This window comes from Microsporum canis, genomic scaffold (assembly GCF_000151145.1).
Source record: "Microsporum canis CBS 113480 supercont1.6 genomic scaffold, whole genome shotgun sequence".
NCBI classification, from domain to species: domain Eukaryota; kingdom Fungi; phylum Ascomycota; class Eurotiomycetes; order Onygenales; family Arthrodermataceae; genus Microsporum; species Microsporum canis.
The window spans coordinates 215,529-238,913 of NW_003299164.1; the positions used below are offsets into that span (position 1 = coordinate 215,529).

The 23,385-nt window shown below is 47.3% G+C and overlaps 11 protein-coding genes across 11 annotated transcripts in view; 7 read left to right on the plus strand and 4 right to left on the minus strand.

The window, feature by feature from the left end:
• Positions 1–435, plus strand: part of MCYG_06208 (LysM domain-containing protein) — a gene marked incomplete at both ends in the record, with an annotated part of 1,553 nt that extends 1,118 nt beyond the window's left edge. The window contains 3 exons of the mRNA XM_002844198.1: positions 48–143; positions 207–285; positions 357–435. Coding sequence (XP_002844244.1) covers positions 48–143; positions 207–285; positions 357–435 — 254 coding nt within the window. The remainder of the gene's footprint in view (positions 1–47; positions 144–206; positions 286–356) is intronic.
• Positions 436–1,409: 974 nt separating this feature from the next.
• Positions 1,410–3,238, minus strand: MCYG_06209 (conserved hypothetical protein; the record flags this gene model as incomplete). The annotated part of the gene is made up of 3 exons (XM_002844199.1): positions 1,410–2,266; positions 2,322–2,572; positions 2,769–3,238. The coding sequence occupies 3 exons, from the start codon at positions 3,236–3,238 to the stop codon at positions 1,410–1,412; spliced, it is 1,578 nt and encodes a 525-aa protein (XP_002844245.1).
• Positions 3,239–4,060: 822 nt separating this feature from the next.
• On the minus strand, positions 4,061–4,702 carry MCYG_06210 (conserved hypothetical protein; the record flags this gene model as incomplete). Its single annotated transcript, XM_002844200.1, has 3 exons — positions 4,061–4,307; positions 4,388–4,465; positions 4,686–4,702. The coding sequence occupies 3 exons, from the start codon at positions 4,700–4,702 to the stop codon at positions 4,061–4,063; spliced, it is 342 nt and encodes a 113-aa protein (XP_002844246.1).
• Positions 4,703–5,903: 1,201 nt separating this feature from the next.
• MCYG_06211 (sphingosine N-acyltransferase lac1) lies at positions 5,904–7,262 on the plus strand (the record flags this gene model as incomplete). The annotated part of the gene is made up of 2 exons (XM_002844201.1): positions 5,904–6,770; positions 6,837–7,262. 2 exons carry the CDS (start codon positions 5,904–5,906, stop codon positions 7,260–7,262), a joined length of 1,293 nt encoding a protein of 430 aa, XP_002844247.1.
• Positions 7,263–7,936: 674 nt separating this feature from the next.
• On the plus strand, positions 7,937–11,454 carry MCYG_06212 (conserved hypothetical protein; the record flags this gene model as incomplete). Its single annotated transcript, XM_002844202.1, has 5 exons — positions 7,937–7,973; positions 8,060–8,134; positions 8,241–8,459; positions 8,562–11,347; positions 11,401–11,454. 5 exons carry the CDS (start codon positions 7,937–7,939, stop codon positions 11,452–11,454), a joined length of 3,171 nt encoding a protein of 1,056 aa, XP_002844248.1.
• A 273-nt stretch (positions 11,455–11,727) lies between these two features.
• Positions 11,728–13,577, plus strand: MCYG_06213 (GTP-dependent nucleic acid-binding protein engD; the record flags this gene model as incomplete). Its single annotated transcript, XM_002844203.1, has 4 exons — positions 11,728–12,001; positions 12,088–12,645; positions 12,874–13,255; positions 13,323–13,577. 4 exons carry the CDS (start codon positions 11,753–11,755, stop codon positions 13,490–13,492), a joined length of 1,359 nt encoding a protein of 452 aa, XP_002844249.1.
• A 203-nt stretch (positions 13,578–13,780) lies between these two features.
• MCYG_06214 (translation machinery-associated protein 20) lies at positions 13,781–14,553 on the plus strand (the record flags this gene model as incomplete). Its single annotated transcript, XM_002844204.1, has 3 exons — positions 13,781–13,794; positions 13,947–14,087; positions 14,163–14,553. 3 exons carry the CDS (start codon positions 13,781–13,783, stop codon positions 14,551–14,553), a joined length of 546 nt encoding a protein of 181 aa, XP_002844250.1.
• A 271-nt stretch (positions 14,554–14,824) lies between these two features.
• Positions 14,825–18,154, minus strand: MCYG_06215 (conserved hypothetical protein; the record flags this gene model as incomplete). The annotated part of the gene is made up of 5 exons (XM_002844205.1): positions 14,825–15,496; positions 15,556–16,043; positions 16,107–16,374; positions 16,430–17,799; positions 17,869–18,154. 5 exons carry the CDS (start codon positions 18,152–18,154, stop codon positions 14,825–14,827), a joined length of 3,084 nt encoding a protein of 1,027 aa, XP_002844251.1.
• A 69-nt stretch (positions 18,155–18,223) lies between these two features.
• On the plus strand, positions 18,224–19,627 carry MCYG_06216 (cytoplasm protein; the record flags this gene model as incomplete). The annotated part of the gene is made up of 3 exons (XM_002844206.1): positions 18,224–18,430; positions 18,491–19,503; positions 19,570–19,627. The coding sequence occupies 3 exons, from the start codon at positions 18,224–18,226 to the stop codon at positions 19,625–19,627; spliced, it is 1,278 nt and encodes a 425-aa protein (XP_002844252.1).
• Positions 19,628–20,228: 601 nt separating this feature from the next.
• MCYG_06217 (mitochondrial inner membrane translocase subunit TIM44) lies at positions 20,229–21,912 on the minus strand (the record flags this gene model as incomplete). The annotated part of the gene is made up of 2 exons (XM_002844207.1): positions 20,229–20,904; positions 20,966–21,912. The coding sequence occupies 2 exons, from the start codon at positions 21,910–21,912 to the stop codon at positions 20,229–20,231; spliced, it is 1,623 nt and encodes a 540-aa protein (XP_002844253.1).
• Positions 21,913–22,453: 541 nt separating this feature from the next.
• Positions 22,454–23,336, plus strand: MCYG_06218 (mitochondrial ribosomal protein subunit S18; the record flags this gene model as incomplete). The annotated part of the gene is made up of 2 exons (XM_002844208.1): positions 22,454–23,137; positions 23,289–23,336. 2 exons carry the CDS (start codon positions 22,454–22,456, stop codon positions 23,334–23,336), a joined length of 732 nt encoding a protein of 243 aa, XP_002844254.1.
• Positions 23,337–23,385: the final 49 nt, after the last annotated feature.

A 23,385-nucleotide genomic window follows, 5' to 3' on the forward strand; every position in this document is an offset into this window, starting at 1 on the left:
CTCCTGGAATCCTGCTGTTGGAAAGAGTTGTGAGTCTCTATGGCTAGGTTACTATGTCTGCATCGGCGTCAAAGGAACTCCAACTACGCCGCCCAAAGAGCCCAACACGCCCAAGCCTACCCAGCCAAACGTTAACCCCAAGTGTTAGTCCAGTATACTTCTGTGAGCGCCCAGATAGTGCATTGGCTGATACTAACACTCTCTAGGCAACAAGTGGTACAAGGTGGTCTCTGGAGACTACTGTCAAAAGATTTCTGATCAATTCCATATTCCCCTTCAGGACTTGTGAGTTAATACAAATTGAATACTTTCTAGTCACCACTTTCTAAAAGCGTTATACTGACATAAGGAAATAGCTATAAATGGAACCCAGATGTAGGCAACGCTTGTGCTAGTCTCTGGGCTGACTATAATGTCTGTGTTGGATCCGCTTAAGCAGTATTGGTCTGGCAGCAATGATCGGCAATGACATTTTTTGAATGCTAAAGATATGATCTCTTTGAAGACTACACCACTCTAACCCTGAATCCTTAGATTAATAGCACTATACAGTCTTAATGTAACTAATATAATACACTTCCCTATATTAGTTCTAGTTGCCCAGAATCCACAATTGGAAATCGTTGGTGCCGCCACCGTTGTCACGTGTGATATAATTAGGTACCAACCTTAGAAGAGCCGCTTATATTAATTAACTAAGGATCCGCATGGTGGGAACCTAAATAAGCTTATACATATTAGCCGCCATTTCCTTAGCAACCGCGTCTAGCCGCCTGTTAAGTTACATATACATATGGGCCTCTAGAGATATAGAACTTTACATCCATCAGCATCTATATATTTTAGCCGTATACTCCATTCTTTCCTGAGTTCATCTGGACGCTTGGGCATCTATTTGCTGCTACGCTGTATCATTAAATATCCTTAAAGGTACATCAATAATTGACTTCCATCTCAACACACAAGGAAGCGGAAAAAGCAAGCTTATAATATACTGGAGTGTCCTGTAAACACTGCAAAAGGAGTACTCTGTACTAGGCCTCGAATAGATGGATAATAATAATACCTAGGTCTATACTATAAAGAGCCCTGTATAATATAAAATATACTCCGTATAAGTTATGTGGAAAATGGACTTTGGGAGATAAAGGTGATCAACTCTTTGAAAATCCCATTCTACTTTCGGATACCCTTTACCATTAATGGCTGTGCAAGGGCGAGCATTCTCAATCAAACTTTCTGAAATATTCGGTCTCTCCCTATAGAAAACATCGGGTTTAATATGCTGTCCTAGAGTATAAGATAGATCTTGCCTATGATACAAAACTTTCTAAATGATAACTGAAAGAGAAAAAGAGATAAATGGCAGTCTGCTGACCCTCAAAAAGCATTCGATGAATTAAGCGTGCTCAACGCCCATCAAACGGAAACATCTCCATTGCATCCTCTTCTGTGGTTCCGGACTCGACAGCAGACGCTATCCACTCCTCTCGTAGCATTGGCAGTGCTTCATACGCCTTCTTCCATTCATCATTTGCCATATAGCCGTCCGGATTAGTGTTGAAGAGCCGCATTAGCCCAGCCTTGAGCTTCATAGAATCTTCAAAATCAATATACATTTTTTTATGTGCAGCGACCTGCTCCTCTGATATCGAGTATGGACAACAGCCTGGAATATCATAGGTTCTCCAATTCTGAAAAAGGTCAATTAGTTCTTCTCGAACTGCAGTAGCGCTAGAGGTCCAGGACGTGAGGCAATAGTGGAAGATCCTATATAGCGCTGGGTCGAGGTTGCGTGCCGCTTGTAGCTTTGGTATGAATGCCTTTATAATAACGTCATATGCCTGGGCACATATTGAGGCAGCTTTGAGGTTGTACTCATCCTCCTCTGGAAGCTTTACAAATTTCTTTAGGAACGGTAGATCGTCAGGTAGGGATGCAAAGTCCGGTACGTCCATGACATACATAAATGCCGGTTGAATACTTGTAGATTGCCAATCAATGACTCCTGTAACAATCGTGGGGTCAGATTCCGAAACAAATATATTCCGTTTATGAAAGCCTGGGTGCAACAGCAGAGGAGAGCCTGCTTCTTTCAATAAAGGATGTTGAATAAGGTGAGATATGGCCATTTCCGCATCCTGTATTAGGCGGATATGCTCATCCACAGAACCCTTATACGCTGCACGTTTTTGGGTATTCGATTTTGGAAGCCGGCTGAAGCCTGTTTTTATCAGCCCTTGGCAGAACTGCAGTAGATCTCCCCCTGAAAACCATCAGCAGGCTGCATAGTCAAGGCTCAGATGTCGAGGACAACTCACATGGACCGCAATCGGGAATGTCATCGCCGTAAAGCAGAGTTTCGCCAACACCACACTTCCAATACGTGGATGCACAGTGGGGCCCTATAAAGTAGTCTTTGGTGAATGGGATCCGTGAGCCGTCAGGGAGCGGTGCATCTTGGAAATATAGACAACCATATGCTGGGAAGTTGAGGTCTGCGAGCTGCTTGGCCATCATCATAAGTGTCTTCGTGCATTCTAGTTGCTGCACAGTATCCATAGTCTCCCATCTGTCAGATAAGCGCACACCGCTCATGTGTTCCATAATGATGTACTCAGTGCCGATTGGATTAGATGGATCATTATTCCAGCCTAGAACTCCAGGGATCGGTATCGACGTGTGCGACCGTACTGTGGATGAAGCAAACTGGTAAATATCGCTGTGATGTCGATAAAAGGCGAATTATAAGATATATAAATGTGTACTGACAACAATTCATCGTTGCAACTTCAGAGCTAGTTGCCAGCTTTGGAGGACCAGCGACCGAAGTAGGAACTCTGGCAACCACCTTCGAGCCACAATCAAGCGTCAGGATAAAGGTTCGGTTGAAGCCACCTTCAATCTTCTCGCAATGGGCTACACCACTAGATCCAGGGAACAATCTAACAGCCTGTTCACAGAGGGCGTCGAAATCCAACTTGGTATACCGAGCTTCTCGTTGCAGCCTATCTTGGTGAAGCCAACCACCTGTAGAGTGGCGATTGGGCTCTATAATATTAGGGGAAGAGGATGTATGAAGTTCTCTAGCCTGGCTCCCAAGGGTCTGCCGGCCTCTGGATGTTGCGAGCTGCCATGTTAAGGATGGAATGTTTGTAAAAAGATGGCCAGCAGAAGGAAACGTCTTTAAAACGGTTGAATATTGAGAATAACTCCTCGCAATGTATTGAGTCAACATATTTCTCTTGTTCCTCGGCCATAGAGGCAGTTGGAAGGATGAGGTGTTGTACGCAGTCAAGTTCGCTGGAGTTATGCAGCTGGGCTCGACTAATCAAGGTGTTGGTATTCTAGGGGTTATCCACCCCTGGTCCCAATGGTAGCTGGAAGCCCATGTATATAAATACCTACGATTCCATTTTCACCTTGACGTTTATCTTCAGGTCAACTCGCGAATCGACAGCCCAAGCCTGAAGTAGTGGCAGATTGCAGTTGGATGTTTTGATGCAGCCACCGAGGCAGAAACAAAAGGATGAAACTAAATATCAAAATAATACCAAAGCTGTGACGGTGCTCTGGGTAAAGGATCATACACCAGCGATCGATATCACACGTCGCTTCTCTGTATATATGTTTTCGACAATGATGGTTGATCCATAAGAACCTGTCACGTAGCATGCATGTCTACAGAGTTTGATAGTATGTATTCGATACCTCATTCAAACAAGTTAAACCACTTAGTACTATGTATTTACCTTGTTTGATATCTGAAAGGTTCTATTCCCTACTAGCTACGTGGGATAACTGGGGCCCAAGAGGTGAAGACTCTCTGGTCGACGTCGACACCTTTTACTGCCGAGAAAATGACAAGGAACACCGTTTGGATGAAGATGAATCCTGGATTTGACAGTGACTTTTTGATTAAGGGCAGCTGTGTCTATGTGTTATGAAAAGCAGACCATGAACGCCACTTTTCCCCGCCAGCCGATAAGAAATGTATACCACCTCTCTATGATAGAAGTATGTATGCCCTGTACTCCGTTCTCCGTGACCCGCTGATGGTTCAAAGCCATCTCTTCTTCTGAAGCTCAGCAAGCTGCTCCCGGATCCTCTTCAGCTCGTCCATCCGAGAAGCCTCGCCATGCAGAACCTTACGGTGTTCCTTTTTCAGGTCTTCGAATGCATCGTCAAGCTGTTTGTGCCATGGATATAGAACGAACACCTGGAATCCCAAGGCAGAGGAGGCGACGACGAAGTTGGTCAAAGAGACACTGCGAGTAAACAACATGGCTGCAAGCTCTGCGATGTTTCTACCATTAGCAGGTCAGATATGGCCGGGAGACAAACGGGGTAAATGCTCCTACGACAGGTAAAATCGCTGGTGACTTACGATTTGATGTCGACGTTCACCAGCTCGTGTAGTTCACTAGCTATCGTCGTATGCCTGGCGCCAAGGGGGAGGGGAGAGCTTTATGGATCAGAACGCAGAGGAAAACGAGAATATCGCCCTGTTGACTATGTTAAAAGAGAAGCAGTGGTCGGTTAATATAACAGCGGCGGTTCGAACCACTTTTTGGGTTGACGGTGAAAAAAATTTGTGAACGCCGAGATATCTCCGAGATGCCCCCACGGGTCCTTTTTTCACTCGCCCCCTTAAACCGAACGGACGATATATATAGTTAACACACTCGACTTCAGTGTCCATGGATCCTTCGAGATATCCATGCAGAGTGTATCACAATAGGGCTGGGATTGGCAGCCACAGAAGAGAACCCAGACGAAGGTTCGAAGGCCTCTGTATATCTCCCCTGATCGAGAGTCTTAATGATATGCCAACTCAGAACATACGCAAAGACACCGGAGATCACGACTCTAGCCCAGCCGGAGTGTCTCAAGCCTCAGACGTGCAACAGGAATCCAGGTCGAGCGTGTCATGTCGATTAAAGGTTGGTTCCCCTTGGGAGACAACGGACAACGGACACAACATGGGGTGCAATATAGAGGGCCCTGTTTGCGTTTAGGCGCAATATAGAGAGAGACTCCTGTTTGCGTTTATCTGGATGAACCGATGCTCTGGCCGTGTCCCTTACCGCCGCCGTCGCCCTAAAGCCCAGTCATCACTCTTTGATATACTCGACTTGGTACCAGAGCCGGGAGTAAATGTCATCATATACGGAGTATATGTGTATATATATATATATATATGCTGCGTGGTCCACCACCACCATATATAACAAGACCGTGTCTGCTCCAAACCTCCCAGATCACCGTACAGCTACATAATGCCATAAGGAAAAGTTGCCAAAACAACAACCAAAACGCGTTCTTGATATCAAAATATCAAAATCGCCAAAAAAAGCCGAAAAAGGTCAAAAAGACAAGGCTCTCACGTGACGTTTTCCCGCCCGCAGGAAAAACGAACGAAAGCAGAAGAAAAAAGTCATGAGAAGAAGACGAAGATGGAGGGGAGAGGAAGAGGAAGTTCTGCTCTTCTTCATCCGCTTCATCATCTTCTTCTTCGTCAGACTTGACAGTCCCTCGCTTTCTTCCTTTCCTCTACCTCGTCGCCTGCGTTCAGGGGGACGTGAACAGACCACAGAAAGGGGCTTTGGCTCTGCCGCTCAATTTACCCCTGACCGTATCTGCCCTTCGACTGTTGGAATTACTCCCATTATCTTGCTACTATTGAAACCAGAAGAGGAGGACATTTTCATCTCCTGTCCACTCGCTTCTTGCGCCTCAGACTGGCGTTCCACACTCGTTTACCTCAACCACACCATAGAAAGACTCCCTAACAGAGCTGGGTATTCCGTCCGCCCTGTCCTCTCCCCCTGCCACAGCCTAGAGCCAGTGGAAATCTCCGCACGACGTCATCGTCTTATCTTCGGCCCAGGGCTGCCGTAGGAATGGACGCACCTCCGTCGACGCTCTTCCACATCCCGACCAGCCGTATATCCTCCGTGACAACCAGCAATGGCATCACTCGCAGGCGGCGGACAATCACCGGCGTTTCCAGCGGTCATATCCTGCAGACCATCGAGGAACGGAAGCTCTCCAGGCTGAGGAATAACAATAATTATAGCAATAATAATAATACACCCTCCTTTCTACACCGCTGCAAGCAGGTGGTCAGCAGGCATACATGGACTGTCCCTCTCGTCCCAATGCTAGCCATTCTTTCGCTATATGCCGTTAATCCAACTGAATCCAATGTCTTCCATCGTTTTATTTTCCTCTCCTACAAACAGCAACAGACTGACCCTGTTCAGCCTGTACAATATGGCAAGGGGCTATGGGATATCGCGTTTGTCACATTCTATACCATCGTCTTGTCAGTTGCGCGCGAGTTCATCATGCAGGAGTTATTGCGGCCCCTCGCAATTTTCTGTGGCCTGAAGTCGCGGGGGAAACGCCTGCGGTTCATGGAGCAGACCTACACAGCTATATATTTTGGAATCATAGGGCCCTCGGGGCTCTATGTCATGAGCACAACGCCAGTTTGGTACTTCAATACCCGTGGGATGTATGAGTTCTCTCCACACTTAACCCACGACGCTGGCTTCAAGTTTTACTATCTGTTTCAGGCTGCGTATTGGGCGCAGCAGGCTGTGGTTATGCTTTTAGGAATGGAGAAGAGACGTAAGGACTTTAGAGAGCTTGTGACGCATCACGTCGTTACCCTCGCCCTCATCGCTCTAAGTTATCGCTTTCATTTCACCTATGTCGGAATCGCGGTTTATATCACCCACGACATTAGTGATTTCTTCCTTGCTGTAAGTCTTTAAGCTCTAGTCTCCTCTTCCGTCACAGATAAGGCCCCTTTAACGCGATATCTCTAGTCATCAAAAGCACTAAACTACATCGACAGCCCTCTGGTAGGGCCCTTCGTCGGTGCTACCATCAGCATGTGGATCTACCTACGCAACTACTTGAACCTACGCATCATATTCTCTCTCTTCAACGAGTTTGATAATATTGGTCCTACCGAACTCAACTGGGAGAAAGAGCAGTTCAAGTGCACCTACACCAAGTTTTGCTTCCTTGTTTTACTGGTTGCGCTCCAGAGTCTCAATCTCTTCTGGCTCTTCTTACTTGTGCGCATTGCCTACCGGTTTGTCGTGCATAACGTTGCAAAGGATGAAAGGTCCGAGGCTGAAGAGTCTGAGCTCGAGGAGATGGCCAAGAAGGCTAAGGAGGCCAGGTCATCCAATCTGCTGAATGGAAGTGCTGCTAAACCACCGGCCAGCCGGGAATCTCCTTCATGAAACATCCCGTCTCCATCTGTTCCCTTTTCTTTTCTCCGCATTGAACTTCTCATGGGTGCTAGCAAGCGTCCTTTGCCTCATGCATATAAGCGGAGGCATATGCTAAGATGCTGCATGTTCATACCCTGAGAAGACGTAAAGATGAATTTTTAACTCTTGCCAGGTTTAATTCGCTTCTTCAGTATTGATACCACCTTTATAGATATAATAATGTTTAATACAACGGCACTAGATAGATTCAACGAATGAATATATTGTTACTTCTCTCCCAGTTTTTATGTGCTGACCTAAGCCTCTCGCGGTCACATGAAACTCGAAGTCGAACTTCCAAAGAATTTCGTAACTAACGGAAATATATTATCGATAGTACTTTGTCTTACGCTCGTTTTGATTCTTTTGATTCTTCCTCAGGGTATTCTCCCTCCCAGGCCGCCTCTCCGTCTCTTCGTTTTGCGCGCAAGTAATGCACAGCTGTTCTACTCGCTTAATTGCCTTGGGGTGAAGCTTCATCTCTCTTCGCCGCGAACTCGAAGCTATGCTCGCGCTTCTCACGCGATAACCAGCCCAAACACCCCCAATCCCTCCAAAAGAAGATAACCCTCTCTCCTGCCCGTGGGCTCGCGAGGCCAGAAGTGCGAAAATAAAGCAAAGGGAAATCCACGGTCACATTTGAAATGCATATCATAAAGCCTGTTTGGCTCACGCATGGAGGTCTGGCCTACCCTTATCGAACCCCCGAAATGAGAAGGGCTTTTTGCTAACTCTTTCTCCTCGAGTTATGAGCACCTGTTAAATAGGCGAGCGGAAAGATTTCGAAGTATATAGCTGTGATGTTTCGCCCGATGGGAAAAGACTGGTTACTGCTGCCGGAGGTGAGATATCTTAACCCAAGTCGTTTGCATGGCGAAATCGGCGGATTCTTTGTTTTTTTTACCTTGCGCATGAGATGGCTGACGCTATACGCTCCCGAATGGACAGATGGATATGTACGAATATGGTCTACCGAGGCGATATACAATTCAGGTGATCCAGCGTACGAGGACAAGCCTAAACAGCTAGCTTCTATGAGCAATCACTCTGGAACGATACACACGGTTCGGTTCTCGCCGAATGGAAAGTACCTAGCTTCTGGTGCGGATGACAAAATTGTCTGTGTATACACTCAAGAAGCAAATGTTACTGCTCATGCAACATTTGGTATGAACACCCCTCTTTTTTTTTATAAAAAAAAGGCTGGCGCACCAATTATTCAACTCGTAATGGGTCTCTTCATAAGCTAATTCAATTATATTTGTACAGGATCTAATGAACCTCCCCCTGTTGAAAACTGGCGTACTATCCGCCGCTTAATTGGCCACGATAACGACATCCAAGACCTGGGATGGTCCTATGACTCTTCGATTCTGGTCTCTGTAGGACTAGATTCCAAAGTTGTAGTATGGTCGGGCCATACCTTTGAGAAATTAAAGACTCTTTTAAACCACCAGAGTCACGTCAAGGGTATCACCTTTGACCCAGCGAATAAATACTTTGCTACCGCCAGTGATGACCGCACCGTTCGAATATTTCGCTTCAACTCCCCTCTCCCCAACTCTACCGCTCATGACCAGACACATAACTTCGTCCACGAAAAGACGGTTAAAAGTCCGTTCGTGAACTCTCCCCTCACCACATATTTTCGAAGATGCTCTTGGTCACCGGATGGAAACCACATAGCAGCTGCAAACGCCGTCAATGGCCCAGTCAGTGCTGTAGCAATCATAAATCGAGGTTCATGGGAAAGCGATATCAATTTGATAGGCCACGAAGCACCTGTTGAGGTTTGCGCATTTGCACCTCGGCTCTACTCGACCCAGCCAATTCAAAAGCCTATGCTGGATAGTCATGGGAATGCAGTCCATAACTTAGTGACCGTTATTGCTTGCGCAGGAGGCGATAAGTCGCTAAGTATATGGATCACAAGCAATCCAAGGCCGATAGTCATAGCACAGGATATTTCCGTCAAGGCAATATCCGATCTAGCATGGAGCCCTGACGGGAACAATTTATTCGCCACAGCCCTTGACGGAGCTATCATAGCAGTGCGGTTCGAAACCGCGGAATTAGGCCATCCAATGCCCATTGAGGAGAACGAAAAGTCACTATCGAAGTTCGGAACAAACCGAAGAGGCGCCGGCATGGTCGAATCTACAGACGGCCTACTTCTCGAGGAGAAGAGCAAAGCCGGTGAACTACGTGGAGTAAAGGGCAGAATGGGAGCGCTGATGGGAGACAGTCATGCTGATGCTGATAATGCAGTTAATGGGGAAGCAGATGCAACAGCCACAACGACCACTCCCCAGAAAGCTACCCAGAGCGAAAAGGTAGCCCAAAGCGGAGCTACTAACGGGGCAGATTCAGGTCAGGCGAAGCAGGACCCGTATGCCGTGAAACTGGACAAGTTGAAACAAAGGCCAACCTATACCAAGGAAGGGAAGAAACGCATTGCACCGCTTCTAGTATCAGGAGCTGTGGGAACCCAGTCCTCACTTCCACAGACAAAATTAGTTGCTGCGTCAATGAATACTCAAGGCACGTCGGAGGGGCCGCAGTCAGTCCTTGACTTGTCAAAACCATTCGACGGCCTACCAAAAGGTGGACTGGCCGCCTTGTTATTTGGTAACAGACGGAAGTTTTCTCAATTAGGAGACGACGAAGATGGATCTGCTGAGAAAAGGATTGCTACTGCAAGAGACAACGGTGTTATCCCCATTCTATCCAACACGCCAGATGGACTTGTACCTGCAGTCCCTACACCCAGTGAACCCCAGGAAACGCCCAGTTTTATTAGACCCGCGGTAGTCAACCCCTGCATGGCTGTCAGCCAACTTCGTCTTGCAGTTCCTAAAATAAGGAGCCATATCCTCCAAGGCATAGATTCATTTGGAAACCCCAAGGACGTATCCGGTAATACGGACAGCACAAAGGCAAGAGTCGACATTGTCTTTGAAGCACGAAACCCTTCTCAAGCGAGTTTGACTGGACGCAGTGCCGATAAAGAACCCGTGCGCATCAGTCTTAATCGTGGTGATCAGCCGTTATGGCAAGACTACCTCCCTAAAGCCGTTATACTTGTTACTGGCAACAAGAAGCTCTGGGCGGCGGCGTCTGAAGATGGCTCCATATATATCTGGACACCCGCCGGAAGACGCCTCCTCAATGCTCTAGTGCTTGAATCTCAGGCGGTGGTACTAGAGTGTATGGAGTCGTGGGTACTATGCATCACTGCCGTAGGGATGTGTTATGTGTGGAATATTAGCACGCTTTCATCTCCTCATCCTCCGATTTCACTTCAGCCAGTTTTGGACGCAGCTCTTCACACAATGACAGGCCATGCCACCGCTGTCCCATCCATAGTTGCATCACGAATCAGCTCGGAAGGTCGAATAATAGTCGGCCTATCCACAGGAGACGGCTACAGCTACTCACCGTCATTGTATACTTGGCAGAGACTGTCAGAGCCATGGTGGGCTGTGGCAAGTCAGTACTGGAACTCCACCGAAGCTCCGGTTGGAAACCTACAAGTACGAGGGCAGGCAGAAGGCGAGTCTGCAGCTCCCGTCTCTGCAGGAATAGTCCCCTTCCTCGAACGAAATACGACCCAGGAGGTTCTCGCGCGGGGCCGTGGACATTTCTTACAACGCCTAATCAAGATCCTCCTCTCCCGTGAAGGGTTCGAGAGCTTTGAAGCTTCTGCCTCCATAGCTCATCTAGAGAACCGAGTTGCTGCCACTCTATCTCTTGCTGCCAAGGAGGAGTTCCGCATGTACCTTTCCATGTACGCCAAACGACTAGGCGCAGAAGGGGCAAAACTAAAGGCCGAGGAGCTACTAGAAGACATACTCGGCGGCGTCTTCGAGGACAAGGCTGCAGAGGAGGAGCAGGCAAAGCAGAACCGTCAACCTGGACAGCCTGAACAGAGGTCCTGGTTGAACGAGTCAGATACGCTATGTGGATGGCCGCGTCGGACATTGCTCAAGGACGTGATTCTAGCATTTGGTAAGCATCCTACCCGTCTTCTACTCCTGTCTCGACCAATGCTAACTGTAAGCAAGGCAAACACCGCGACCTTCAACGGGTGACTGTACCGTATGCCCAGCTTTTAGGGATACTCGACGAGAGTCAGGATGACGACGATACCATGGCTGTTTAGGTTGATCTTTATGTCTATTGCTTGGAGTTCAGGGTCGGGGTTACATGCAGCTGGGACGGCGGATATTTCTTTTCTTCACCGTGTGCTCTTGTACTCTATCAGCTTAGATTGGTCCTCTTGGTGTCTTCTTCTCTTCTTCTCTTCCTTCAGCCAATCCTGCTTATATAATACACTACTAAGCCGATTAACTTACATCGGATTAACTATAATCCGTGTCTAGGGCAACATCGAAATTTTTTCAGGCCAAACAATAAAAAAACACCAAAATAAAAAACTGACTTACAAATAACCATCATTTATGCAGCCTTTCTTCCCCTCCCGCTCTCTTTTTCTCTTCTCTTCTCCCACTCACCCCTTGACAAAACTTGCAGCTGGTCCTGCTCTTTCACCCAATCCACTCTCCTTCGCTTTTCTCCTCTTCAGATCTTCTCCGTCACTTGTAACCACTCGAGGCTTTGCGAGCAAAAAGAAAATGGCACCCAAGAAGCCTATCAAGCGTGAGAAGGTCCTCCTCGGACGGCCGGGAAACAGCCTGAAGAGTGGTATAGTATGTGCGAATTCCCTCTCATAGCTTCTCGTTTCTCAGTATCTATATATATATATATATATATAGCTAACGTGTTTCTATGCTAGGTCGGCCTGGCTAATGTCGGAAAATCTACTCTTTTCCAAGCCATCACCAAATCTACACTGGGAAACCCTGCCAATTTCCCCTTTGCCACAATTGACCCCGAGCAAGCCCGTGTTATTGTTCCAGATGAACGATATGACTGGCTGTGCAAGCACTACAAGCCCAAGTCTGAGGTGCCGGCTAACCTGACAGTGTACGATATTGCTGGTCTGACACGAGGAGCCTCCACAGGAGCAGGTCTTGGAAACGCCTTTTTGTCTCATATCCGTGCCGTTGATGCCATCTTCCAGGTTGTACGGTGTTTCGATGATGCGGAGATTGTCCACGTCGAGGGTGATGTCGACCCTGTCCGTGACTTGAACATCATTAGCGAGGAACTTCGTATCAAAGATATCGAGTTCGTCGAGAAGGCCCTGGAAGCCCTGTCCAAACAGACAAGACGAGGTGGCCAGTCACTCGAGATGAAGAAACTGAAAGAGGAAGAAGAGATAGTTGCCAAAGTGCTTGCTTTTCTCAAAGATGGTAATGACATTAGAAAGGGTGACTGGGGTCCCAAGGAGGTAAGCCGTTTTCTCCGTTTTGATTCTTAAGACGCCCTTCTACATTGAATGCGTATCTCCTATGATGAATAAGAGCTATAACGCTCGACTTTAACCCAGCTCGTCGAATGGCCTCAGGTCATCGTGAGATAAAATCCAAAGCTGATTGTTGATACCGATTTTGTTTCTGCCTTTGCTTGAAGTCTTCATTTTCATTATATGGATCTAACGAGAACGCCGCCGTTTTAGGTCGATGTGATTAATCCTCTCTTTTTATTGACCGCCAAACCTGTGGTTTACCTTGTCAACCTCAGTGAAAAGGATTATATCCGACAAAAGAATAAATATATTCCAAAGGTTGCTGAATGGATTAAAACTAACTCACCCGGTGACCCTATAATCCCTCTCTCAGTCTCCTTTGAGGAGCGCCTAACGCAGTTCGGAGACGACGCCGCAGCTGCTGCAGAATGTGAGAAGCTAGGCACAAAATCTGCTTTGCCCAAGATTATTGTGACCATGCGTCAGAGTCTTAACCTCGGCAGCTTTTTCACCACTGGTGCGGATGAGGTTCGACAGTGGACTATCCGCAAGGGTACAAAGGCCCCCCAGGCCGCTGGTGTCATCCATACAGGTACATTCATACTCTCGTTTTCCGAGCTTGACTTGAAACACCCACTGACCCATGATTCGTCTTGTAGATTTTGAAAAGACCTTTATCCAATGTCTTGTTTTTAACTTTGATGTACTAAAAGAGTGCGGAGATGAAGCTGCTGTCAGAGCAGCTGGTAAAATCCTTACCAAGGGCAAAGATTATGTTATCGAAGACGGAGATATCGTCCTGATCAAAGCCGGTGCGGCCAAGGCATAGTTACGCCCATGAATTACCACATAGTTTCCCCTAGCTTTAGCATTTAAACGCTTCCGGCCTGTAATACTAAAATACTAGTCAAGGGAATAAATGCGTTAAATGAAATAATAATTAATATGAACTTATGGCCTTTTAATTACTTCATTTATTCTCGTCAATTTGAACATTTTTATGCAACTTTCTCATCATGTGATCAAAGTTATCAACTTCCTTCAAAGCGCAAAAGCTTCGTTATTATTTCTCAGTGACATATTTACATATCAAATTCTACTATACAGACTTAAAACAATGTTTAAAAAAGAGTAAGTTGTCTTATATCTAGCTCGGGATCTTGACGGAAAATGGTATCTGTCTATACTGCTATCTAATCAATATACCCCGCTGCGTTGGAGGTGCGCGGGGTCTACAATATCAACTTGAACATATTAAGTAACTAACGATACGGTTTGCTCAGTATATCCGCCGGTGCACGATCAAAAGTAAAGTCTTCAGTGCAGCGATCGTTAAGGACCAAATTCCTGGAAACCCATCCCGGGTTCGAGCCATATATCGATGAAGTTCTACCAAAGAAGGCTTCTTTGGAAGCCATGAAGCTGTGTGTTATACGAATCCTCCCTCTCAAATAAACAGTAGAGATGGACAAGCTAGCTGATGGTTTATATATCTACAGCCCGGACCGAGTAACACTCTACATTGCAGATTCCAAGCCTATTTTCTTCCAGTCTATGGACAGCCCTCTCATCCCTCATCTACGGGTTCTGCATGCTTTCCCTAACGCCTTGCCTACAGTTGGGATCGACAGAGGAGCCATCCGATTCGTTCTTTCAGGCGCTACATTAATGGCTCCTGGCCTCACGTCGACAGGAGGAAGGTTACCTGATGCAGATCACGCTTTGGAAGCAGGCACCATAGTAGCCATCAGGGCAGAAGGGAAAGAAGAGATATGCATGGTTGGTGAGCTGAAGGTGGGCACTGAGGATATCAAGAAGAAAGGTAAAGGCATTGTTATGGATGAAGGTCATTATTTAGGCGATGGGCTCTGGAAACTAAACTTTGATTAATTATTTTCTCTTCTCTGCCAGAAGGCAGACGGATATGTTAACTCGTCTTCCTTCATTGTGACTTATTTACATACATAACTGGTACTGGTTTGGGTGCATGTTGTGGCAGGTCTAGGTTCTGCCAAATAGCTGTATAAGCTTCATCATTATATGGTATAATTCGTTCAAAGTTCATTCAACAAAGTAGTATGAAAATTAAGTGTCAGCTGGCATTGGTATATTTGCATGGCCCTGACTTTGGGTCAACCGACACAAGCCTCCAGATTCCAAATCATGGACCTATGTCCAACATTCCAAAACGAGGGATTGGGCCTCCATCCACGTCAATACTGCCAGGAGCCTCCCTTCTCAACCCAACCCTCACAACTGCACGTTTCAACACCTCGCCGGAACCATCCAGTGCAATGAGAAACTGCGCAATCTCACCGCATAACTCCCAGTCCCCCCGTTGGGATGCTAACCGTAGGAGACGGACGGCAGAATCCTCAATTTTGTCAATGCTATCCGCACTATCTTCATCATCGACATCATCAAATGCCTGAAGAACAAGCAAGTAGCCTCCAGCCGTCTTTAACGAGTTAAACTTCAGTGCCTGCTCGAATAACTCGTTGGGGGGAGGTAAGTAAGCGAAAAGGGTGCGCCACGATCGTAGCTCTGTTTTCCGGATACATTGGACAAGTATGTCAAGGTAGAGTTCGGGTGGATTGGCGGCTTGGAGGAACGCCAGAACCCCAGGTAGTAACTGCTTCCCTTTCACCGGGGCCTCAATAACGTTCCCTGTACTATGGTCATCCACTGCCTCATCCAAAACATGATGTAGCAGGATCTCTAGTGCATGAGGGAAGTATGATAGGTGTGAGAAATGGTGGCAAATCGAGAGGGCGGAGGGTGTATCAAAATATGATAAATTGTGCTGTAGCACATATGGCAAGAATAATTGAGTCTAAAAACGTCAGTAGGAAACAGCCAAGAGCATTTGATACCATTAGAGGGAGAGCTCACTCTGATTGCAAATCTCAATAATGTAAAGGTAACATCACGCCTTTGTGTGATCTCAGGCTCGATGCCAAGAACGACACCCTTATTTAGAAGTATCGACACTGGGTAAAAATCAGTGGGTATAGGTAGGTTCTTCGGGCCTTCAATTGATCGGCCAGTTGGACGGAGCACATCTTGCATATCACTCCATACAAACAGGTCCTTCCCGCCAAAGACCCATAAAGAATCTCTTAGTGAGATATCTGATGAGGAGCTGTTAGATGTTATTTCTGAGGTTTGCCCTGCTGAACTCGGTTCATCGTTTGGCGGAGCAAAATTAAATGAAAGCTGGTCCCGCATAAGGATGTAGTATTCAACGTCATGAGCTACAACACGCATATCGTACTTCAAAGCTCCACTTGGCGATATCGAAGGCTGCAGCAATACTAACTTTCCATCAACAAGAAAGAGAACCGACGCTACCGCGACATCTTGAGATGGGTCGCCGTCACCTAAATTGGTTGTGTTAGATAGAATTCTGGGTAGATGATTATGTGGATTATCAAATTACATACGAAGTTGATCCTCTGGTAGTATCCAGCTGATTGCGCGAACACGAGCTGGAGCTCTCACGATCCCATTAAACGTTATTTGACCGACCTGAACAAGGCTTATCCTTGTCCCGACAGCGTTTATAACGTAATGGTATAATATGTTATCGTAAGTGTATACCAGGAGAGAATCCTCCCCTGAGGGACCAATAAATACTGCTGGTGCTGGGAGAGGCTCGGAATGGAGTATTGAAGAGTTGTTAAGAGGAAGCTCACGGGAATACATACGCAACTGTCTATGGTTAGCTCAGAATCCTATGGGAAAGGGATAAGCATTGAATATGTACCTCATACGACGAATCACACTCAACTGCAACAATAAGGATGTGGCCATACCAACACATTCCCCCTTGTATGGCAAAAGAATTTTCAACTTTAGGGTCATCAAACGTTTTCCATCTATTGCTGTGGACGCTATAGTGAGCCAGGCCGCGCCGGCCAGCCACAGCCACATACCTACCATCCTGTGAGGCACAACATGTGCGAATAGGCCACTGAGCGTGAAGATAACCGGGCGGGTACTGGGCATGATGCCACAACGAATCTTTACCCGATATTGTTGTTAAATCAGGAAGATCGTGGCCACGATATAGAATGATTTCTGTGCCTGTTTGGAGAAGTGCTCGAGCTAGATTTGCGGACGAAAAACAACCGGTCAAGGCACTGCGTGCAGCCTCTAGAACCCATATTCGTTTATCCTTGGAGGATGCCAAAAGAATATCAGAACCGCCACCGATCCATGCACCCATCGAAACTCCAGCTAGCCATGTTTCACCATTACTTTCAGCAAGCGATTTGTCCGCAGTAAAGCTAGTGCCGCCAGGTTTTCCAAATACGCTCCATGTTGTCCACCCGTTTTCGTAGCCTGCAAACAGACAGTAGCCGTCATATGAATAACTTAGAAAGGATATCTTTCCCATAGTGGTTGCGGACGCCGGCATTTGAAGTTTATGGGACAGCGGGATATTGCCTGAGTAATCTCTGGCAGCATATATGTATATCTCGCCGCTAACACAGCTTACAGCAAAAAGAGAGAACCTTGCGTTTACAGCAACCTGAAGTGCTCGCTGGTTGTCATTTTCTGGATTGTGAAATCTATGGCCGGTGAAATTGACCTTGGAAGGAGCAGATTCTTCGGCCTCTCGATACCCGTACTGTACAGCGTAGACTCGGCCATCACTCGTCACCCATAGTAGCAGGTTCATAGCACGATCATAGATCATTTCCACAACAAGTGACTTCTTTGAAAGCCATGGTATTCGGCTCAGAAGTTCAGTGCTGGTTTGATTACCGCTACTATCGGGAGTCCACCGAATTAGCTGTATGGCCGCAGGTTTCATTGTAGCAACCATTAGCTCATTATCTAATGCCACAGCTTTGCTGATTCCGGCATCAACCTTGATGGCCACCCTGAACCGTAGGCTAACTTCACGGATTGAATGGGAGTCGTTGGATGTGACGTTTCGTCTAGACTGTGGCTGTAAAAAAAACTGCTGGTATATGTGTGATTGTGCATCAGTTGCAATGGAATACGTTATCAAGTAGCCGTTCAGAGTCTGTACAACAATGATGCCGGAATCAGGTCGAAGTAGGAGAGCTACGTTCGGGCCGTAGTTCTGTATAGATAGGGGAGACCGTTTGACTGCCGCGACAACGGCTGTAGGCTATATGTTACGATCAGTATCAAATGGTACCCTTCATAAGTACACTTAGATAATTGAAAAGCCTACCTTGGTCTGCCAGATAGCTAGTGATGTCTCTGTCATGGTAGCAAACAAGGCTCCGTTCTTGGAGACACATAGTCCAGCTATCGGCTCATCAGCCCATGCATCTCCTCCAGCATCCTGCGTCGTCCCTTGCTGCTCGTCTTTGAGCAAGCCACTACTCTGCTCTCTCTCGTCCGCTTGCTCCCCATTAGCCTCTGTTCCGCCATCATCCTGCTCGACCGCTTGCTGTATTATCTCAGGACCGTTCACTGCATAGACTCGGGGCACTCCATTTGGCCAGTACATCGCTGTGTCTGACTATCTGGCGCTCATGTAAAGCATTGGCTCATCTTCGAATCAACACCTCCATGCCTCATGTCTGCTAGGTGCCTTAGATGCCAGTTCTTGTTATCATTTCACATCCTTCAGTTACAACTTGAAGTCGTATTAACGTTTTTGGTTGTTCCGAGGTCTGGGTCATGTGACATTGTAACGCTTCTTAAGAAAAGCCAACAAGGGAAAAAAACATCCCACTTGAGCAGCGCAGAAGGAAGAGTGACTGCATTCTCATACTTCACCATGGTATTTTATTGCTGTTCCCCAGTGTTAAACTCGGTCGCATAGAGCTAACGTTGTCTACAGGCTCCTTCAGACTCTCAAAAACAGCTGGCATTGGCCATAATAGACTTCCTCAATACCAGCATCAAGGATGGAACGCTTGCGGCAGAGCACTCAGAGTCCATAGAGATCGCAACCTCTTGTCTGGGAGACACATTTGGCGTCGACCCGTCCGACGAGGCTGCCATGAAGGATGCACTGGGTGGCCAGTCGCTGTTGAACATCTACAGTGTGTACCAAAAGGTCAAAGGCACCAGGAATACTAATCCCGCCGCCACCAGCGAGACAAAAAGGGAGCCTAGCAAAACCGCCCCCCAAGCTGGCGCTCCCACTCCTGAATCCGACAAGCTAAAGTCAGAGGGGAATGCAGCCATGGCCCGTAAGGATTACCCCGCTGCCATTGATTGTTATTCTCGCGCACTGAACATTGCGCCTGCCAACCCTATCTATCTGTCCAACCGTGCCGCCGCATATTCCGCTTCTGGAAACCATACAAAGGCTGCTGAAGATGCTGAGGTCGCCGTTGCTGCTGATCCCAAGTATGTCAAGGCCTGGAGCCGACTTGGGCTAGCCAGGTTCGCGCTTGGTGATGCCAAGGGCTCTGCTGAAGCCTACGAGAAGGGAATCGAGGCCGAAGGCAATGGCGGCAGTGATGCCATGAAGAGGGGTCTAGAAACAGCTAAGAAGCGAATTGCAGAAATGGAGAAGGCGGAAAATGAGCCTCCGGCCGAAGCCGTTGATGACGCCGCTGGTTCTTCCCGTGGTGCACCGGGTGGCATGCCAGACCTTTCCTCCCTTGCAGGCATGCTTGGAGGCGGAAGTGGAGGTGGCATGCCCGATTTTAGCGCTCTCATGAACAATCCTATGTTCGCTAATATGGCTCAGAATCTTATGAGTAACCCTGATATGATGAACAACTTAATGAACAACCCAGCCCTGAGACAGATGGCCGAGAACTTTGGAGGCGGTCGCGGCGGAGGAGGTGGTGGTCTCCCTGACATGTCTTCTCTAATGAATGACCCTAGCATTGCCGAGATGTAAGCATTATATACCCACTCACACACCTCATGATCGTTTCCATGGCTAACAATAATTACTATCAGGGCTAAGAATTTCATGGGAGGAAGAGGTGCTGGTCGAGGTGCCGGCCCAAGCCCTTAAAAGTATGGTGTTGTGGTTGTGAATTGGGACTTGCTGGATTAGCTGCTCGGGGCTCTGCGCTCCGTATAGGACCCGGTTTGATACCTGGCATCAGGTCGTATTTTTAGATTGGATAGTTATGATTAATGCCATGGAATGCTTCTTTATATACTATCTCAGGAAAATCGTCAAATTATAAAGTAATATTCGTTATTTGGTCCAAGAACTAGAAAAACATACTTATATATACAGCAGGTGAGAAGAGATATGGGTGATATGCGAGACAAATGAGGTATTAAAACAAGGCAATAAAAATGAACTTGCTCGCGGTCATCAGAAAACGGATCTCGTGCATTCCTCAAGCACGTTATTCCACCGTTAGCACATCTATTGGACTCCAAGTAGTATACAGCCAGATTTTTTTTAAAACAGTAGGGGAAGAAGGAAACTGAGAAAGAGAAGGGGGTGTTGCAATGTAATGCTATGCTGGAATGGGAAATTGTTGCACTCATATAGACCCGTATATTTCAAAGCTTTTCAAGCATCCAATATACATTTGTAGATTCTTGGGGTCATTTCCGGGTTGGATGGGCGTAGGACAGGGACGCAGGCAAAAACAAGATTAGATGTAATCTCTGCCAGACTTTTGCAACTCAATAAGCCTCCAGCCACGAGTTTCTGGGTTGTTCACCTCGTCCGCAATTCGAGTAACGCCAATCGCATAGGTGACAAGTTGCACCTTGTCTTCCATGCCGGCAGCAAGTTCACCAGTTTTCTCCTTTCTGTAAACATGAACCTCCTGTGTCCTGCAGGTGATGATAAAAACGGGGATGTCTCCCGGTTCCAGCATGCGAGCATGGGAAATATCAACATGTCGGATATCAAGTATGCGGCCGTCAGACTTAAGGCCGGCGGTCTTATATTGTTTCGTCAGAGCGGCATAAACATGGAACTGTGCGTCAGATAGCCATAGTTTGAGGGTTTCAACGTCACCCTTGACATAAGCGTCCAGCACTTCTGGTAGGATATATTCTCGCATCTCACGTAAGAACGGCTCGATCTGGAAATTTGGGTCCATTTGCCGGAAAGTTTTGATAACCATTGCAGTCTCGTTTTCGGCGAAGAAGCCAGCTACTCTGTCTGATATGCTTCGTGCGGTGCTTATCAGCGGATTTTCGGATTCCTCGTATGTATTCTTCAGAGAGAATAGTCGTTGCATCATTGGACTGGTGTCCCTGAATTCGCGCCACGATTCTTTCCAGGCTGCATCTTTATGAAGGGTGACATTGGTCCCAGCGCTAGGTCAAGTTGTTAGCTCAGAACATTTGAAGGTAATAGTAAAGTTTATAAGGTACTTACTTTGGGTCTTCCTCCATGCGTTCTATCTTTGCTTTCTTGCCTTCCTTCAACTCCCATTGTTCCCTTCGCTTTCTTCTCTCTTCCTTTTCGACCCATCCTCCATATCGAGAACTGCTTCCATCATCTATGACCTCCTTCATATTTCCTACAGCGGTTTTGTACACTTTGGTATCTCGGACTGGTCGAGTGACCTGTTCAATTCCTTTTCCAGTCGCGGCGACACCACTCCTTATTCCTTTTACAGCAGTAGTATCCCAAGTCCATGCTGCACCCTTTCCAATCGCTGTTCCTGTCTTCTTTAACGCTGAAGACGTTGTCGACGAGGCAGTACTGGTAGCAGCTTCGTAGGCGGATCTAGCCTTCCTTACCGACTCACTCTCTGTGAACTGGTGAGCAGAAGAAGCAAGTGCCTTGGTTGACTCGTTCCATTCTTTCGAGGCTTTGAATTCAGATCTCAGAGTCTCTGTGAAGACCTGCCACGGGGTCTTGTCACCATGGGGGGGAGGTGGGGGGGCCTCCTCTTTCTTCTTCCCGTCCTCATTATTAGCATTAGAATGGTCCTGTTCACCCTGCTGCTTCGAGCTTTCGTCCGAAGTTTGATCCTTCGCAGCGCCCTCGGCAGAAGAATCTGTAGGGTTTTGCTGTTTTTGCTGCTGTTGCTGTCGTAGGATACCTGCGGAGTGAAATGTTCTCTTGGTAGCAAGGATTACCCACAAGGGGTCGCTGGTATGCCTCGATAGACGAGATAACCCAGCAGTCGATGTGAGAAGCGAGCGGGAGGTTAAGTGAACGGCGTTTGGGGTGCTAAAGTGTCGAAGAGCGGCTGGGGGAATTACCCGGCGGCCAGCGAACTGTCCTCGAGCGCGGGTGGTGGAGGCCAAGGGAGAGCATCCGCGCAGCACTAACCGCGCAGCGGTAGGCTGAGATAGTGCTCCTGTTCCAATCATGCTCTGTATTCCTCTAGATAGCGAGCAGAAGGGCTCTTTAAACCGCAAGATGACGGGTCTGGGGGAGTCGACAGCCGAGCCTGAAAAGAGCGTCACTGCAATTGAACAAACACAGAATATCCCGTGCAAGACCCGAAAAGCTCTCACTCTCACACACACTCTCTCTATCTGCACAGACGAGCAGATTTGATCGTAGGAAGCGGATGGTTGTTCGCCTTTTTATGCTGCGTTGAAAAAAAAATGCTATTAAAAAGAAAGTCAAAGAAAATATTTTGGAAGCTTCTTTTTTTGCCTTTTTGGGTTTTGCAAGCGCCAAGCGCGCGGCGGAAGAGAAAAAAATATGGGAAAAAAAACCAACAGAAGAAACAGAAGAAGACGACGTTTGGCCACGGAATATTGGAATAATCGAGACGACAAGAGTGGCACTACCAGTGTTAATACAGACGTACTGGTATGAGTAGCTGTTTTAGTTTTAATTGACCCCTCGGAGCCCTTTTTTTACCGTACCGACCTCTCTTTACGACCTTCGTCTTTATCGGCCATGAGTGGAAGAATACCATTGTCATCGGCCTTGCGATCGTTGACTCTCTACGGAGAAGGCCAGAGCTGCTTCAGACATCTTCTACTCCAAAGGCCTTTCTCATCGACATCACGATGCAACAGTATCTCCAAGGAGATGCAGAGCAAAAACGACCGTGAGCTCGAGAACCGACTACTGGGAGGCCAAAGCAAGAACGCGGGCCCTTCAAGGCTTGCAGCACTATCTCAAAGCACAAGATCAAAGGCAGCGACATCATCCAGCTCTCAGACGACGGAAGAGGTCCTCGCCAGAGTCTCAAACCTGATAAAAAACCCACAACAAACCGCCGAGCCTCCCCACCATCTACACATCTACGCCCATAAGCGCAACTCGCATGTCACCTTGACGAAGCCCAACGGCGAGGTGCTACTCTCTCTAAGCACAGGCAACATCGGATTCCGCAAGGGCCACAGGAAAGATTACGATGCGTCCCACCAGCTGGCTGTTTATTCGATGGGCAAGATACAGGAGAGAGGCTTCCTCATGGACATCAACTGCCTGGAAGTCATATTCCGAGGGTTCGGGCCCGGTCGAGAAGCGTTCACCAAAGTCCTACTCGGAAAGGAGGGCAAGGTCCTCCGCGAGCGAATTGTCCGGGTGTCAGATGCGACGAGACTGAAGTTCGGCGGCACACGAAGCCCAGCAGTGAGGCGTCTGGGTTAGACGGACCCGATGTGTCTCAACCTGATGTTTCTCAGACTCTTTTTTTACCGTCCCTTGCTGCCTCGACTATTAGTGTCTCTACTGTTCTGACTAGTGTCTATCCATGTATACTACTTGTTCAATACTGTTATAGCTAGCATCTATACATCTTACTATTTGCCTCTACCAGTTACATCTGTAAATCTATCACTATATCTCAATATATCACTCCTGGCTGTCTACTATGTATA